At 56.5% G+C, this 14,519-nt stretch overlaps 6 protein-coding genes across 6 annotated transcripts; 4 read left to right on the top strand and 2 right to left on the bottom strand.

The window, feature by feature from the left end:
* Positions 1–582: 582 nt before the first annotated feature.
* Positions 583–1,979, top strand: ACO1O0_009145 (uncharacterized protein; the record flags this gene model as incomplete). Its single annotated transcript, XM_083198498.1, has 6 exons — positions 583–649; positions 820–885; positions 939–985; positions 1,066–1,448; positions 1,513–1,602; positions 1,658–1,979. 6 exons carry the CDS (start codon positions 583–585, stop codon positions 1,977–1,979), a joined length of 975 nt encoding a protein of 324 aa, XP_083046233.1.
* Positions 1,980–3,338: 1,359 nt separating this feature from the next.
* On the top strand, positions 3,339–4,990 carry ACO1O0_009144 (cytochrome P450; the record flags this gene model as incomplete). Its single annotated transcript, XM_083198497.1, has 2 exons — positions 3,339–3,644; positions 3,710–4,990. The coding sequence occupies 2 exons, from the start codon at positions 3,339–3,341 to the stop codon at positions 4,988–4,990; spliced, it is 1,587 nt and encodes a 528-aa protein (XP_083046232.1).
* Positions 4,991–5,124: 134 nt separating this feature from the next.
* On the bottom strand, positions 5,125–6,467 carry ACO1O0_009143 (S8 family peptidase; the record flags this gene model as incomplete). Its single annotated transcript, XM_083198496.1, has 5 exons — positions 5,125–5,322; positions 5,384–5,719; positions 5,796–5,915; positions 5,994–6,236; positions 6,333–6,467. The coding sequence occupies 5 exons, from the start codon at positions 6,465–6,467 to the stop codon at positions 5,125–5,127; spliced, it is 1,032 nt and encodes a 343-aa protein (XP_083046231.1).
* A 2,280-nt stretch (positions 6,468–8,747) lies between these two features.
* On the top strand, positions 8,748–10,191 carry ACO1O0_009142 (major facilitator superfamily domain-containing protein; the record flags this gene model as incomplete). Its single annotated transcript, XM_083198495.1, has 2 exons — positions 8,748–9,572; positions 9,679–10,191. The coding sequence occupies 2 exons, from the start codon at positions 8,748–8,750 to the stop codon at positions 10,189–10,191; spliced, it is 1,338 nt and encodes a 445-aa protein (XP_083046230.1).
* A 198-nt stretch (positions 10,192–10,389) lies between these two features.
* BNA7 (Alpha/Beta hydrolase protein) lies at positions 10,390–11,279 on the bottom strand (the record flags this gene model as incomplete). The annotated part of the gene is made up of 2 exons (XM_083198494.1): positions 10,390–11,143; positions 11,257–11,279. The coding sequence occupies 2 exons, from the start codon at positions 11,277–11,279 to the stop codon at positions 10,390–10,392; spliced, it is 777 nt and encodes a 258-aa protein (XP_083046229.1).
* Positions 11,280–12,996: 1,717 nt separating this feature from the next.
* ACO1O0_009140 (uncharacterized protein) lies at positions 12,997–14,429 on the top strand (the record flags this gene model as incomplete). The annotated part of the gene is made up of 5 exons (XM_083198493.1): positions 12,997–13,164; positions 13,231–13,338; positions 13,392–13,688; positions 13,744–13,855; positions 14,017–14,429. 5 exons carry the CDS (start codon positions 12,997–12,999, stop codon positions 14,427–14,429), a joined length of 1,098 nt encoding a protein of 365 aa, XP_083046228.1.
* Positions 14,430–14,519: the final 90 nt, after the last annotated feature.

Raw genomic sequence — 14,519 nt, 5'->3', positions numbered from 1 at the left:
TAGAGCTGCTTTTGATATCCTCTCCGCGCTCACCATGAGTTATTACTCAATATGGTATGAAATACTAAGTTGGCGGGGAGGATCCATGTGGATGTTACTCTAAGATGCCAAATATGGATCACAAAAAGGATTGCCCATCCTCTCGGGGTGGATTCTGAATCCCAACATTGGATCATTATCTCCGTCTACGCCACATCTGGCAGTCAAGGGCAGCCCCGTACCGTTACATCGCCATGCAGCACATGCAGCACAGGCGGCATACATGCCCTATTACATGCACCACATGCATCAAGTATTGCAGTGGAATCCTTCGGGCGGACCGGTCCATGACCATGACCCACGATGGAGGAGGGGTCCAAGATATCGATTTCGGCAGTTCGCCCAGATGAGCTCATCCGGAGCTGAGTACGCCCCGCCACCACCATTACGACTGTTCAAATAATAGCTGCGCCGTGCCTGCAAACGTCCGTTTGCAGAGTCCTCTACATACATGTATGCAGTTATAATTTATCCCTTCCCGTTTCCCATGAACCAACACGCTGCGTCTCGGCTTCACCGACTTTGACCCATCCCAGCGAGACAATGGAAGCCGTCGTCCAGCCCAGCAAGCTGACCCCGTCCCAGTTCCTGGCATCGGTGGTAACCCTCTGTGCGGTCACGACCGGGATCATTGCATTGCGTCTTTGGTCCAACTTGCGGCATTCAGGGAGGGTCTTTGTCGACGATTGTAAGTCGGCCCGAACTCTGTGTCCCCATTACGTGGATCGTGTTGTACGAGCACAGTACCGAGAGACTGGTGCTAATCGTGTCATCGCACAGATCTCGCCGTCGTCGGCCTCGTCTTCCTAATATTGAATGCAGCTTCATTCTACATACTGCTGTCAAGTATGATTGCGACCTCGATCTAGATGACCAAATGCGCTGACTGGTTGAAATAGCATTGAACTCGGACCCTAAAGATGTAACAGTCGAGGATATCACGACAGTAAGCCCCTCCCGCGAACCCATGTCGGCGCTGTTACACGCGACCAGACCACAGCGCTGATTCAACTGACGCTCCCACAGCAATCGGCAATAGGAATCTTTGCGGGCAACGCAGCCATGTACACGGCGAAACTACCCCTTCTGTTCCTCTACAGCCGAACGTTTGGCGTCAAGAAATGGCTGCGGTGGACGTGCACGTTCCTCGTCGTCTTTGCCGGCCTGGGATTCCTCGCGTCGTCCACATACACCGTGACCCAGTGCAGCGCTCCGCTTCATCCAGCTGGGGGTCCTCCTTTCCTCTTCACATGCATCACGGGCGTCACGCACGGGACCATTGCCCGTGGCTCGCTGTCGCTCGTGGTGGACGTGATCCTGTTCTGCCTACCGTTCCCTGTGCTGAAAAACCTCAACCTGCCGTTCCGCAGGAAGCTGGGGCTGGCCTTGGTCTTCATGGCAGGTCTTTTGTAAGCTCAACTCTCCTCAGCTTGGATCATTGGATTATAGCGCTGACCGTAGATGCGCCCATAGTGCCATTGCTGCCAGTGCACTGGGGCTGTACTACCAAACGGCGCAGACCGGGGGCACTTCGTCCAACTTTGCCAATGCCTTGCTCATCACGTACGTCTTTCCGACTCCTGATTATTCCCCCATCTGAACTAACTTTGCTCGTCAGAGTCGTCGAGAGCTGCATCGTGCTCCTCGTCAGCTGCACGCCCTCGCTCCATCTGTTCTGGACCAAGCACGCCGTGCGACTTCGCGGCCACCTCGGGCTGACGCGCATGAGCAATTCGACCAACAAGTCGATGCCGGACAACGTGAACTCGAGCTGGTCCATGAAACACAAGCACGACTCGAGGTCCATGGCCGTCGCCCCCGCCTCGAGGACGCGACCCAGCATGTCCCACCAGTACTACGAGCTCCGTGACAGCCCGCATACGGCGTCGCGAGAGCTGCCGCCGGGAGCTGTGGTTACCGACGGGAGGAATTATGTATGATGTAGGGGTCCGGGGAAACGTCGAATTTTAGCGGGTTTTGCTGTTCTTTATTTTACATACGTATATATGTCTTGAATATGACGGTCAGTGCCAATTTATTCTAGAAGCCCTTGTTTCACCCTAGAAGTATTAGAGCGTACGTGATGTGTACTTGGACTTCTGCCCCGAGAGTCAAGATGTTGATCTTGACGCAATACCATATCTTGCTGCCATCATCGCAAACTACGAGTCCCACTTAGTGCACCTAGCAGTAATCGGTCCCTTCATGTTTCCAAAAATGGCCGTGGTTCAGACATCCATGTGGGGGCAATCCCGTTGGACCGTTGGACAAAAAGGGCAGGTCTAATTCGCATCAGGCGGTATGCCTTGGGCCTTTGGGTCTTGGCTCCCTGTATTTTCTACAGATACTAGGCGCTTGCTTAGGGATGATCACACAGATTGCAGACCCCAGCTGTGTGCGCTGCCATCGAGCATACCTGGAATGGTCACCATGGAGAGCCTCCGTCAGCGCCGTTCCGCAGCCTCCTCCTGCATGCCACAGCCGCTGCCCCCAAGCCCCGACCGGGTTTTGAGATGCATCCATGACAATTCGGTATGGCTGAACAGACCCCGCAAAGGGCGCACGGTGGGATGCACCAAGGGATCAAGTGGTCATGGCGCTACATCATGTTCGGCAGCTGCACCGTGCCCTCAGGGACCGGTTCGTTCGGCTCCAAGATCTCCGATCGCTGGTGGAGATGCGCCCCTTGGGGTTCCAAGTTTCGCAGGCAGGCCGAGGAGCCTGTAATAATCGTTATATAGTTTATCCGCAGGAGGGTTGCATTCACTGCATGGCTTACTCATGGCGGCGTTGCGTGCATGGCTGAGTGATCCATGCTTCTTACAGGCGAACGCATCGACGAGGGCCCAGCAGCCTGTATTTCAAGTTTCCAACACCATAGGTTTTCGAATCCCGAAGAGTCTAGAGTTGGAGACCCTGATTTCCTGCAGAAGCCACGCTGTGACGCTGTAAAAGACCTGAAGCCATGTGCTAACGTATTCTTCGTATTTATTGCCTAATACGGGTCAAAAAGGGCAATCCTGTCAGCCGTCAGGCGCATGGGCTAGACTCCCTGCATGTGCATCCCTCATAATGTACGTGCCTGTCACCCAATCCTGCTGGGACTGCGTTGGCCAGATTTTCCATGTTGATGCCTGATGGTAACATCCAACCCTCACAATCTTATAAAGGATACCATCACTACCGTTGAGTACCTGCAGCACACCTTCTGGAAGCTGAAGTTCGGCCGATACCCATCATCGGCCGTCCCGAGCTCCGCACAACACATCTTACGATAAGGATCCTACAACCTAACCACCATGGCTTGGGTAATTCTGTACGCGGGAGTTGTTGGATTGCTGTGTCTGTATTTCCTCAGGCGGCGTGGCCCGACCTCATCCCTCCCGGTGCCACCCGGTCCCCCTCCACTACCAGTGATCGGCAATGTACACCAGGCGCCCAAGTCTCACTCATGGAGACAGTTCCATGAATGGGGCAAGGCATATGGGCCCGTTATACACCTGAATATGCTGGGGCAGTCTGTCATCGTCCTGTCCTCGTCGCAGGCGGCCCATGATCTCCTGGCGAAGCGCGGGGCGACATTCTCAGACCGCCCGCGCCTTGTTGTAAGTGACCAAGGCGACCTCGACGATTCCATTCGCCCGGGAAAGATCTAACCAACGTATTGCAGAGAGCAGAGCTAGCTCTGAAGGGCATGAACGTGCTTCTCATGTCGTACGATGACCGATTCCGAGTCCACCAGAAGCTGGAGAACTCGGTCCTGAACCAGCGGGCCGCCAACGCCTATCGCACCTTTCAAGGCATCGAATCGAAGCAACTCCTGTTCGACCTGCTACAGCACGCCGGTGGCGCGGGGACCGATTGCCATGGGTATTTTGAGCGCACCACCGCCAGCATCATCTTTGCCCTATTCTACGCCTTCCGCCTCCGCGACGCCGAGGACCCGTCGCTCCACGCCGCCCTGGCCATAAACGAGGACTTTTCCGAGTTTGTCCGCGTTGGAGCGCACATTGTCGACACATTCCCCATACTCAACAACCTCCCTGCCTTCCTCGCCCCATGGAAAGCAGCAGGCGAGCACCACTGGACGCGGCAGCTCGCCCTGCACACCGGTAACCTGAAGCGCGGTCTCGACGCAGACGGCTGGACATTCTCGAAGCAGCTCCACCAGACGATCCAGGATGAAGGCATCGACATGGCCAACGAGGAGCTGGCCCTTGAGTTTGGCACCCTCGTCGACGCCGCGCTGGACGGCACCACCGAGACGCTGAGCTGGTTCGTCATGGCCTGCATCACGCAGGACCGCGGCTTCGTCGCTCGCGCGCGCAAAGATCTCGACGCTGTCGTCGGCCGCGACCGCCTGCCGAACTTCGAGGACAAGCCCAACCTGCTGTACATCAGCGCCATCGTCGAGGAGGTGCTGCGCTGGCGGCCCGTCGGCGCGGGGGGCGTCCCGCACTACACCAGGACGGAGAGCACGTATGGGGGCTACCGCATCCCCGCAAATTCCGTCGTGCTAGCGAACCACTGGGCCATCACGCGCGAGGAGGCCGTCTTCGGCCCGGACGCCGACTCGTTCGTCCCCGAGCGCTGGCTCGAGGCCGATCCAGCGGCGACGGAGCTGCGGGACCTGCCCGTCGTTGGGTTCGGGTACGGCCGGCGGACGTGCCCCGGGCGGCACTTTGCGCGCAACATTGTGTGGATCGCCGTCGCGAGGGTGCTGTGGGCGTTTGACATTGAGGCTGGGGTGGATGAGAAGACGGGTGAGCGGGTGGCCATTGACGATCTTGCTGCGACGGACGGTCTTGTGATGAGGCCGGAGACGTTCAAGGCCTCGTTCAAACCACGGGGTCCGTGGGCGCGGGATCTCATCATGAGGGAGTGTGATACTCATGGCGAGGATCTTACAGCCATCCTGAGCCAGATTGGAGCGGATCTAGCCAAAAGATAAGGGCCCAATGCATAAGAATGCCTGGGCATGACGTTGTATTCCTTTCCAGTACGGGCCCTGGAGCACCTCTATAGTAGTAATACCTTATTCTATCTAAAATACTAGTTTCCAGTGGTAGGATCCCCCACCAGCAGCTACTCGGTCTTCTCGGGGGCGCCGTTGTTGGCCAGCTGGTTGAAGCTTCCCTTGGGAATATCGGACAGGGCGTCCTTGATCGAGAGCTTCTTGATACGGTCACACACTCGGTCCCCACGGGTGCCGTCCAGAGCCATGAGGTAGGCACCAAGACCAGCAACAATGGGGCTAGAGCCAGAGGTACCGGAGGCAGTCGTCTATGTCCTGTCAGCAGCTACTCTCCCATCTTCCTGGAATATCTTTCCCCGAGGAACTTACATTTCCCCCCTTGTACGACGTCGACTCGAGGTCCACGCCGGGGGCCCAGACATCGACAATCTCGCCGTAGTTGGAGAAGCTAGCGCGGGCATCGTCCTGGTCCGTCGCGCCCACGGTGCACGCGAGCGGAGCCGAGGCCGGCGACTTGTCGGCCGCGTCCACGTTGCTGTTCCCTGCCGCGACGGCCACGAAGACGCCCGCGTGCACCATGGCCTCGGCGGCGTGGTTGCTCGTCCGGCTATAGGAGCCACCCAGCGACAGGTTGGCGACGTATCCACTGGGGCAGTTCCGGGTATATGAGTCCACGATGACATACTCCATGGCAGCAATGACGCTCTGTAGATTGAGTGTGTTGTCAGTGCCGGTTGGATGCCGGTCTTCAGGGAGTGGTGAGCCCCGGGGGTAGACATACAGATGATTGGGCTGTGCCGTCGTCGCCAAATACCTTAAGGGCAAGGACCTTGCTCTTCTTGGCTACGCCATATGTTTTCGAGGCAACAAGGCCGCTGGTCCAGGTTCCATGGCCCGCAGTCTATGGATGAGCTCAGGTTAGCATGCGACTCCCTACCCTGATGAAAGATTGCTCTCAATCAAGTTCAAGTCAACTTACATCAGTGTCCTTGCCATCGGTGAAGTTATAGAGGAACTCCGCTCGGCCCTCAAAGTCTGGGTGGTCGATGTTGATCCCGGTGTCGATCATGTACACGCAGGTCCCCTCACCAGCAGAGTCGTCGTACACATAGGTATCGGCGCCCTTGGCGGCGTGGGAGGTGCGCGCAAGACCCCAGGGGGCATCCTCCTGCGTGAGGTATTCGTACATGTTGATCTGCTGATCATGCTCGACATAATCGACCTGTTACTTGGTCAGACCAGAAACGAAAAGAAACATGGAACGGATAACAAAAAGATTAAGGGGAAAAATGACGTGTCTGTAGACGGTGATACTCACATTAGGGTCATTGCGGACTGCCTCTAGCTGCTCCTTGCTCAGCGTCGCAGCGAAGCCCTTGAACCCCCCCGACTTATATGTGTGTGCAGCGTTGTACATGGCGGATGCCTTAGATACCTCAGATGTCTCCTTCATTTTGACGATATATTTATCCGGGAGGACCATGGTATTGGACGACTCCCGGGGGACCAACAACGGAGCAGGCTCGGCGCGTATGGTCAGGCTAGGAGCCGCCAGGGCCAGAGAGGCCAGCGAGAGAATGGAGAGGACATGCATAATGGAAGAATACACCACGTTTCTGGGCAGAGATGGGGCTGCGTAGTCGATAGTTGAACCGGGGGAACAGATAGGAGTATTACATGCTACAGTCAACCCATGATGGAACCTTTGTTTATATATGCCCACGCGGCTTTGATTACTCCCTTGGCCTAACACCACTCGCACCAGCACTCCCCCTCATGGGCACGGCTCAGATGTCTCTCTCATCCATCACGAGTCTTGGATGTTGGATTATGGCGGACAGGATGGAAGCGCCAATCCTTACTCTGGCGGGCAAGTCGAAATCCGCCAGCTGTCTTTAGCGGCCAAACTAGGTAATTGCCCCTGCTGGCGTAGTCGTAGGAGAATAAGGCGGCTCGTTAAACACGGCCCACAGAGTCTCAGTAATCCGGAGTTATTATGATATATCCATATCCGGACCGGGACAGCATTCCATCCATGCTGTCGCGGGGGAAACATGATCTGCGTTCGCTCAGTGGCGCAGTCGCATCTGAAGAATTCCAAGGTCAAATATCGGGCAATCATCGATTTTCGTATACAAACAAAATGCATACTACTCTTACGAGTGCATACGGTTCTAGGTCTCGCAGTTGAAGTCATTTGGATGCTGCAACAGCATGCACACGCGTCTCCGCTATTGATACTGGCCAGGTCGCGGTATGCGAGAGAAGTACTCTCAGGAGTTACTACATGCAGTATTGTCATGTCGTGGATGAGATAATAATAAAAGCATGAATGGTAGGATGCCCACGTGAATGCTGGTCACCGTGGGATTGAGATTACTGCTGCCATTAGTTGCCATGACGTAGTACTGTGTACATGTATTTCCCTGCGATCCGTCTACAAAACACTCCCGGTATAATTGCAGCAAATGCCGTAAAGGGTGAGGATGTTCTCGCATGTTTTGACAACCGACAAATAGGGTAGTTGGCCCTTCAACAAAATTGCCTAGATGATATATGCAAAATATACTCCGTGGTACTTCTGGTTGCTAGGTCAATTGGCGGCGCAAAGAGGCACCTCTGATTGATTAGTGACATATCCACGTCGTCTTCTGATACCAGATTACCGCGCCCAGCAAAGTAGTATTGTAGTTGCAATCATCTTCAGGTTTGCACCCTGTACAAGTACGTGTACCCATTGACAGCCCAGATCCGGAATCTCCACCCCGGTTCGGCGCCTCGGCGGTCGGCGGGAAACGGAGCCCCACCCGCCCCGCTCCAGCCTCCGGTGCCGGACATGCAGCGAGAACCCGCAATGAGATGACTGAATTATAAATCAACTACTGGGGAGAGGCACAACATCCGGATCATAAATGCCGGCCGCCATTTCAGCTTAGCATGCCTGCTTTGGTGCTTTGGGCCTGAATGCAGCGCCGGGTTGGGTGCTGCGTGACATGAATACACATCATACATGTTTGAAAATATTCGATGATCAGGTGGAACTTCGAATGAAGGCGTCGAGTGGCTGCAGCCAGACACCCGAGCCGACATGGCATTTCCATCCATGGCTCTACCGACCATCGGCAGTTGTTTGTCTGCAGGAAGGGGAGGATTTCGGAAGCTTTGCAGCAAATAGCAAACGAGTGTCTTTGGAGTCAACAGCCATCGTCGGGAATACGGACCCGCCCCATCCATTATGAGTAACTCGGACTATCAGTGCCAGTATTGTACCCATCTAGGTAGCTGTAGCCTCGAAGACCTGTTTCGTCTCCGAACCTTAACACGAATAGAGTCATTTAACCCTGAAACCTTGTCCGACTGTGGCCCTCTGGACAGGGGATCTGGCAGCCATGGCGCCCTTCGACTGACCCACAGCCGTCCACAACCGACACTACGCAGGGCTTCGGATGTCCAAAGCTGCGGTCTGCCAGGCCGAAGTACGGAGGCAGGGAATCCAGAATTGTACTTCAAATAGAGCCCTTGGGCCCGTTGGGCAGCGACTTACATACCCCAGACTGGAAAAATTCATCCCTCTCATCCTCCTCCCCTCCCCCAACGTCCTGCTCCACGCCCCCGCCCTCCACGCCGTCTCCAGCCGAGATTCAATGGCCCCATTCAAGTCTCTTAGTCCCAGCCGGTGCCCCAGAGTAGCTCCCACGTATTCGTACAAGCCTCCCTTGCCCTTGTCAACACAATGTCACAGAACGTGAACCAGGTATCAGCCCCCGGCAGTGACGAGGAGAAGCGTCTCGGCGCTGGCCTAGACATCGCTGAGCGCACCATCTCCAACGTCGACGCCCCCATCCCCAACCACGAGGACCTCGATGCCTTCGACCCTCCCGACCGCGGCCTGCGCGCCTGGTCCCAGGTCGTCGCCGCCCTGTGCATCAACTGCATCGTCTGGGGCTACCCCTCCACCTACGGCGTCTTCCAGCTCTACTACGTCGAGACGCTCGGCCTGCCCTCGTCGCAGGTCTCGTGGATCGGCTCCATCCAGGTCTTCCTGACCTTTGCCATCTGCACCGTGTCCGGCCGCCTCGCCGACGCCGGCTACTCGCGCCTCACCGTCGCCGTGGGCAGCACCCTCGCCGTCCTCGGCACCTTCACCACCAGCTTCGCCACCGCCTACTGGCAGATCCTGCTCGCCCAGGGCATCTGCACGGGGCTGGGGGGAGGCATCGCCTTCATGCCCTCCATCGCCGTCGCCAGCTCCTACTTCAAGCGCAACCGCGCCTTCGCCCTGTCCATCGCCGCCATCGGCACCTCGGTCGGCAGCCTCATCTTCCCGTCCATCGTCCAGTACCTCATCCCCAGGGTAGGCTTCGCCTGGGCCGTCCGCTGCCAGTCGCTTGTTGCCCTCGTGCTGTGCCTCGTCGCCTCGCTGCTTCTCAGGCCGTACCTGCCCCCGCGCACGACGGGGCCCCTCGTCGAGTGGGAGGCCTTCAAGGAGCTCCCCTACGTCTTCTTCATCCTGGGCGGGTTCCTCAACTTTTACACGCTGTACTTTGGTGGTTTCTACGTGAGTTGTGACTGTCTCTCTCTCTCTCTCTATTGATCCCCCCCCCCCCCCCCCCTTTCTTTGGTGCGAGGCTCTGGCTAAGACACGCATGTGTCCTCCCCCTCAGATCAACAGCTACGCGCGGGAAATCCTTGGCTTCACCCCCGTGGAGGCGGTAGGCGTCCTCCTCATCGCCAACGGCCTGGGGATCCCCGTGCGCCCCGTGGTGGGGTACCTGGCGGACAACGTCGTGGGCCCCATCAACGTGTACATGGTGTCGCTGTGCCTGCTCGGGGTGGTCATCTACTCGTGGATGGGCGTGACGACGCGGGCGGGCATGTACGTCTTCAGCGCCTTCTACGGGCTCGCCGTGGGCGCCAGCCAGGGCACCTACGTCGGGTCGCTGGCCAGCCTGACGAGGGACCCGCGCAAGATGGGCACGCGCTTCGGCATGGTGTCGACGATATGCGCCTTCGCCACGCTGGCGGGCCCGCCCACGGCCGGTGCCATCATCGAGGCGTCTGGGGGGGTGTATACCTGGGCGCAGGTCTGGGGGGGCACCATGGCTGTGTGTGGCGCCCTGGCGGCTCTGACTTGTCGTCTCCTGGCCACGGGGCTCAAGTTCAAGGCCAAGCTTTGAGGGTGTATGGTAGAGAGGAGACTCGTGATGTCCTCAGATCAGGGACCTCAAAGGTGGTTTCGCGGTTGGAAAATCGCGGGGGGGAGGGGGAAAGAGGAAGCAGATTGCAAATTCGGGCAAAAGGCCCCAGGTGTATGTTTAATCATCATTACTCCCATAGTTTCACGCTCTTAATAAATAATCTATTTCATGTCCCGCTCACGAGGACCCCTGGAGCTGTGCCAGGCCGAGAAACACCAGCTTTGCCAGCTGCGAGCCGTGCTCCCAGACGAGGTCGTGCTCGCCCGTGAGGTCCTTTGTGACGGAGACGTTGATGCGGTCCTTGATGAGCTTGGCGGCCATAGCGTCGAGCTCCGACTCGTCAATCAGCGTGTCCTCGTGCGACCAGGCGAGGATGGCGAATTTGCCGCACGGCCAGTTCTTCTTGAAGCTGCCTCCGTACTTTCCCGGGGAGGCGACGTCCCATGCCTTTTTCTCGCTGCCGAAGGCGGATGTGATGAAGCCGGCGTAGTTGCCGCCGTGGCGGTCGTCGATGCCGACCAGGTCGTAGATGCCAGAGACACCGATGATGGCGGCTGGGAGAGGCGGGGCCTCAGGGGACGCAGCCTCTGTCGCGGTCGGGTCCATGAGGAGCTGGAATGCCAATGTTGCGCCGGCGGAATGGCCGATGAGGATGTAATCGTTGGTGAGCCCGTACTCGTCCTTAAGCAGCTTCAGGGCCGACTGGACGTCCCGGATGTGGTCCGGATGCCGGGCGACCCGGAGCTCCGAGGCCGGTGTTTCGGCAGGATCCTGCGGATGATCGGGATGGGGAGACAGGCAATAGTCAATGCTGGCAAACCCGGCGATGGATGCGCTGGGCAGGCGGCCAGAGGTGACGAGGTGGTTGATGGCGGGGATGAAGCTCAGGTGAGTGATTTTAGGGTCCCTCCAAGCGCCTCCATGGATGAACCTGCCGACGCCAACGTGAGCCAAATCGCAGACAATGCGGTCTAGGGTGTCTCACACGATCCAATGTCCGCCGCCGGCCCCTTGGGTTCTATTGGCGAACTCCCAGATGCCTACTCTCTGAAGTTGGTTGTCGCCATATTGGCGACTGGTGTAGTTGAGTACTGCCTCTCCGACCAGCATGGTCACCTTGTCGGCTGTACCTTTTGTGAGGAGACTGCGAGTGTGAGCGATGTAAATTGGCCGACGGGGGATGTGGGCACGCCGGGGGTTGCTTCACGTCGGTTGTCTGTGTATGAGATTGTGACGAGGGTGGAGATGGACATGGAGATGCAAGTGGAATCGAAGAATGGAGCCGGGTCTGGCGGGTCTGGCGGGTCTTTGAAGATGTGATCTGCACTTGAACCTTAACTGAGTGCAATCCAACATCCAGGTGACTCGCCGTTGAGTAGGCCCTGAACTGGCGGTGCATTCGCCTTGAGCCAACTGCACCTACTTATGCTTTTGTTGCCGAAGGTTAAGCGCCCTGTAAGGACACCCGCTCAGTTGACAATGCTCGACGGTGGATGCTTTCATCGCCGTATATAAACCCCCTTGAGGCGATTTTTAATCCATGAATAACATATTCCACTTGCCCATAACCCAATATGAGCGCACTCGGCCATAACGGATTGCTCCAAGACAGCAGCCGTTGAACTGACGATTATACCCGCATTAGTCGTGTCTACCGTGTCCTATTTCCTCTCGTAGCCGACGACAGCCCCGGCATAGGGTAGTCGTGCACTTGTACAGCTATCGTTCACCATGCCCACCACACTCCCCATTTGTTATACTGCGATTAGCAATGCGTGCTGCAAAAGACAATAGTATTGGGCCTGAGATTATCGAGCCAGACCGGCCCACTGAACCAGGCGAGTATGACGCTCTGGCTTACTAGGCGTGTCTCTATGCTCAAAGCATCTACCCGGCATGAATAAGCTATAGCATGAGCATGGGTAGATAAGGACCCAACCTACTAGGTCTCTGCTTATAACACCTTTTCAATTCCTGGGCTTCAGCATGGGCCATTCGAACCATGGTTGGATCTCCAAGCGAGCTCGTTGATGTGCTGGTCCGGCAGTCCCCCGTTGGTCTCCATACCACGTCCTTCAGTGTGTCCAACTACTTTGGCCAACGCGGCACCGCGCAGCTCCCGGAGCGAACAATGCATCTACCCACCAATCTGTACCACTCGAGATGGGCTTCAGTTGCATCTAAAGAAATTTGAGAGGCACACTATCTGTGTCATTACCCGATCGGAGCAGTGCTAAGTACTCCGTATCATCCCTAATCCACAGTACCACTGGCACTTTAGGGTAATACTTCACTAGGTACACCGCCTATCCTAAGAGGTAAAGCCACGACTCCCTTGATATTGTAACGAGCTACCCAGTGCGTAGTGCGCCAAAAATATCGGGGAAACAAGAATTTTGAGGTCATCTAGGCGGGCACCGTTCACACTATTGATGTTTGCTGCCGTGGGGGACCGCAGGCCTTTGTCCCACGCATCATGCATATGTATCCGTACATGGGCGGCCAACAAGCTCACGCAAGGGTTACTGGCTGATTGATGAGCATGCGCGACACCAACGCATACGCGCGAGATGATACGGGGCATATAAATATATCATTATTGTTGCGGTATGGTAGGCTGGTTTGAATTGGGATCACAAGGCGTGGCCGCGATGGGCGTACATGTGCTCTTCTGGCCCCAACTGTCCCATCTTGGACCACCCTCCCTAACCTTGCCCTCTCCCCCTTGAAACTCCCCATTGAAACCTGTCTTTATGAACGAAATACTACAATCTCCTAAATGCCATGGCTGACAACGCCGTCGACTTGACCGAGACCAACGGCGCCAAGTTGGTGAACACAGTCTCCGTCTTTCTTGCCCTCACATGGATTGCCGTCGTCTTGAGGACGTATACGAGGGTGACCCTCACCAAGAGCTTCAAGCTGGACGACTGGATCATGCTTGTAGCGCAGGTGAGTTGCCCATGAGAGGGATCAATACCAAAATGCTGTGACTCTTGTGCTGAACTCGCTCGCTAGTCCACCTTTACAGTTTACGCTGGATTTCTCTATACTGGCGTTAAAGCAGGCATTGGGACACACAACGCTGCCATTGAAGATAGTGCTATAGAGGTTCTAGCACTCAAGGTACGGGGCCACTCTCTTAAATTTTGATATCAACTAATAAGACCATCATCCAGTGGCAAGCTCTGGCCATTTGCACCTACATCATCCTCATGATGTTTATCAAGCTCAGCATCGGCGTTTTTCTCCTGCGGCTGGCTGTCCAAACGGCGTACATCTGGATCCTCAGAGTCAGCCTCGTCATCATTGCCATCTGGAGCACAGTCATCTTCTTCTGGAACATCTTCCAGTGCGACCCCGTCGATAAGCAGTGGGACTACCGGATCAAAGGCGGCAGATGCGTGGACCCGGACCAGCTTGTGTCAGCGGCATATGCCATGACCGCCCTGACCGTCCTTTCCGACTGGCTCTATGTGCGTCTACGTCGTCGGGGGAACATTTTGCATGTGCTCACTGTTTGTTTTGCAGGCGCTTCTTCCCATCCCCATGGTCTGGAATGTCAAAATGTCAAAGCAGGCCAAGGCGACCGTAATTGTCATTCTCGGCCTGGGGATATTGTCAGTAGATCAACTCTTGGTCGGTATGCATGTGGCTCACGGTTCACAGCGCAAGCGTCGCAACCCTTGTTCGGATCCGTTTCCTCCCTGACATGGCGAACACGGCGGACGTCCTATGTACATTTAGCAATACCCCTGAATCTACAATAAACCATTGACCTGTGCGCGGACTAACACTGAGCAGACGCGGGCACCGACGCCATGATCTGGACCATCATCGAGGCAGGCCTCGCCATCATCGCAGCAAGCCTCGCCACAATCCGACCGCTCCTCCGAGCCATGCGCGTCCGCGGCTTCGAGTCGACCGGCAGCAACTCGGGACACTCGAGGGGGAAGGAGAAGTGCCTCCCGCCGGTATCGGCGAAGCTGCCCTTTGCCTACTACGGCCTCGAGGACCTTACGCTCACGATTGACCCGCCCAGCCCGAGGGGCGAGGCTGACAAGAGGAGGGTCTATAGTGCTCAGGGGACGGCTAATGAGGTGGCGTCGACCTGGCGTGGCGGCTCCGAGGACGAGCCGCTGCGACGGATGCACGACTTGGAAGCACAGCATCGGGATGGTGTCCCGTCGGGCCATGGGTTGGATGGAAGGCGTTGAGCACTGTGAGAGATGGATTAATTGGAATGGAAACCATCTAGAGTTACTCGAGCTGAGGGTTGGACATGAAACGAAACAGTATAAGGATTC

The sequence above is a fragment of the Amphichorda felina genome (assembly GCF_050947745.1).
Source record: "Amphichorda felina strain 45539 chromosome Unknown scaffold_9, whole genome shotgun sequence".
NCBI classification, from domain to species: domain Eukaryota; kingdom Fungi; phylum Ascomycota; class Sordariomycetes; order Hypocreales; family Bionectriaceae; genus Amphichorda; species Amphichorda felina.
The sequence above is the reverse complement of the archived record's forward strand: the minus strand, read 5'-3'. Positions and strand labels throughout refer to the sequence as shown.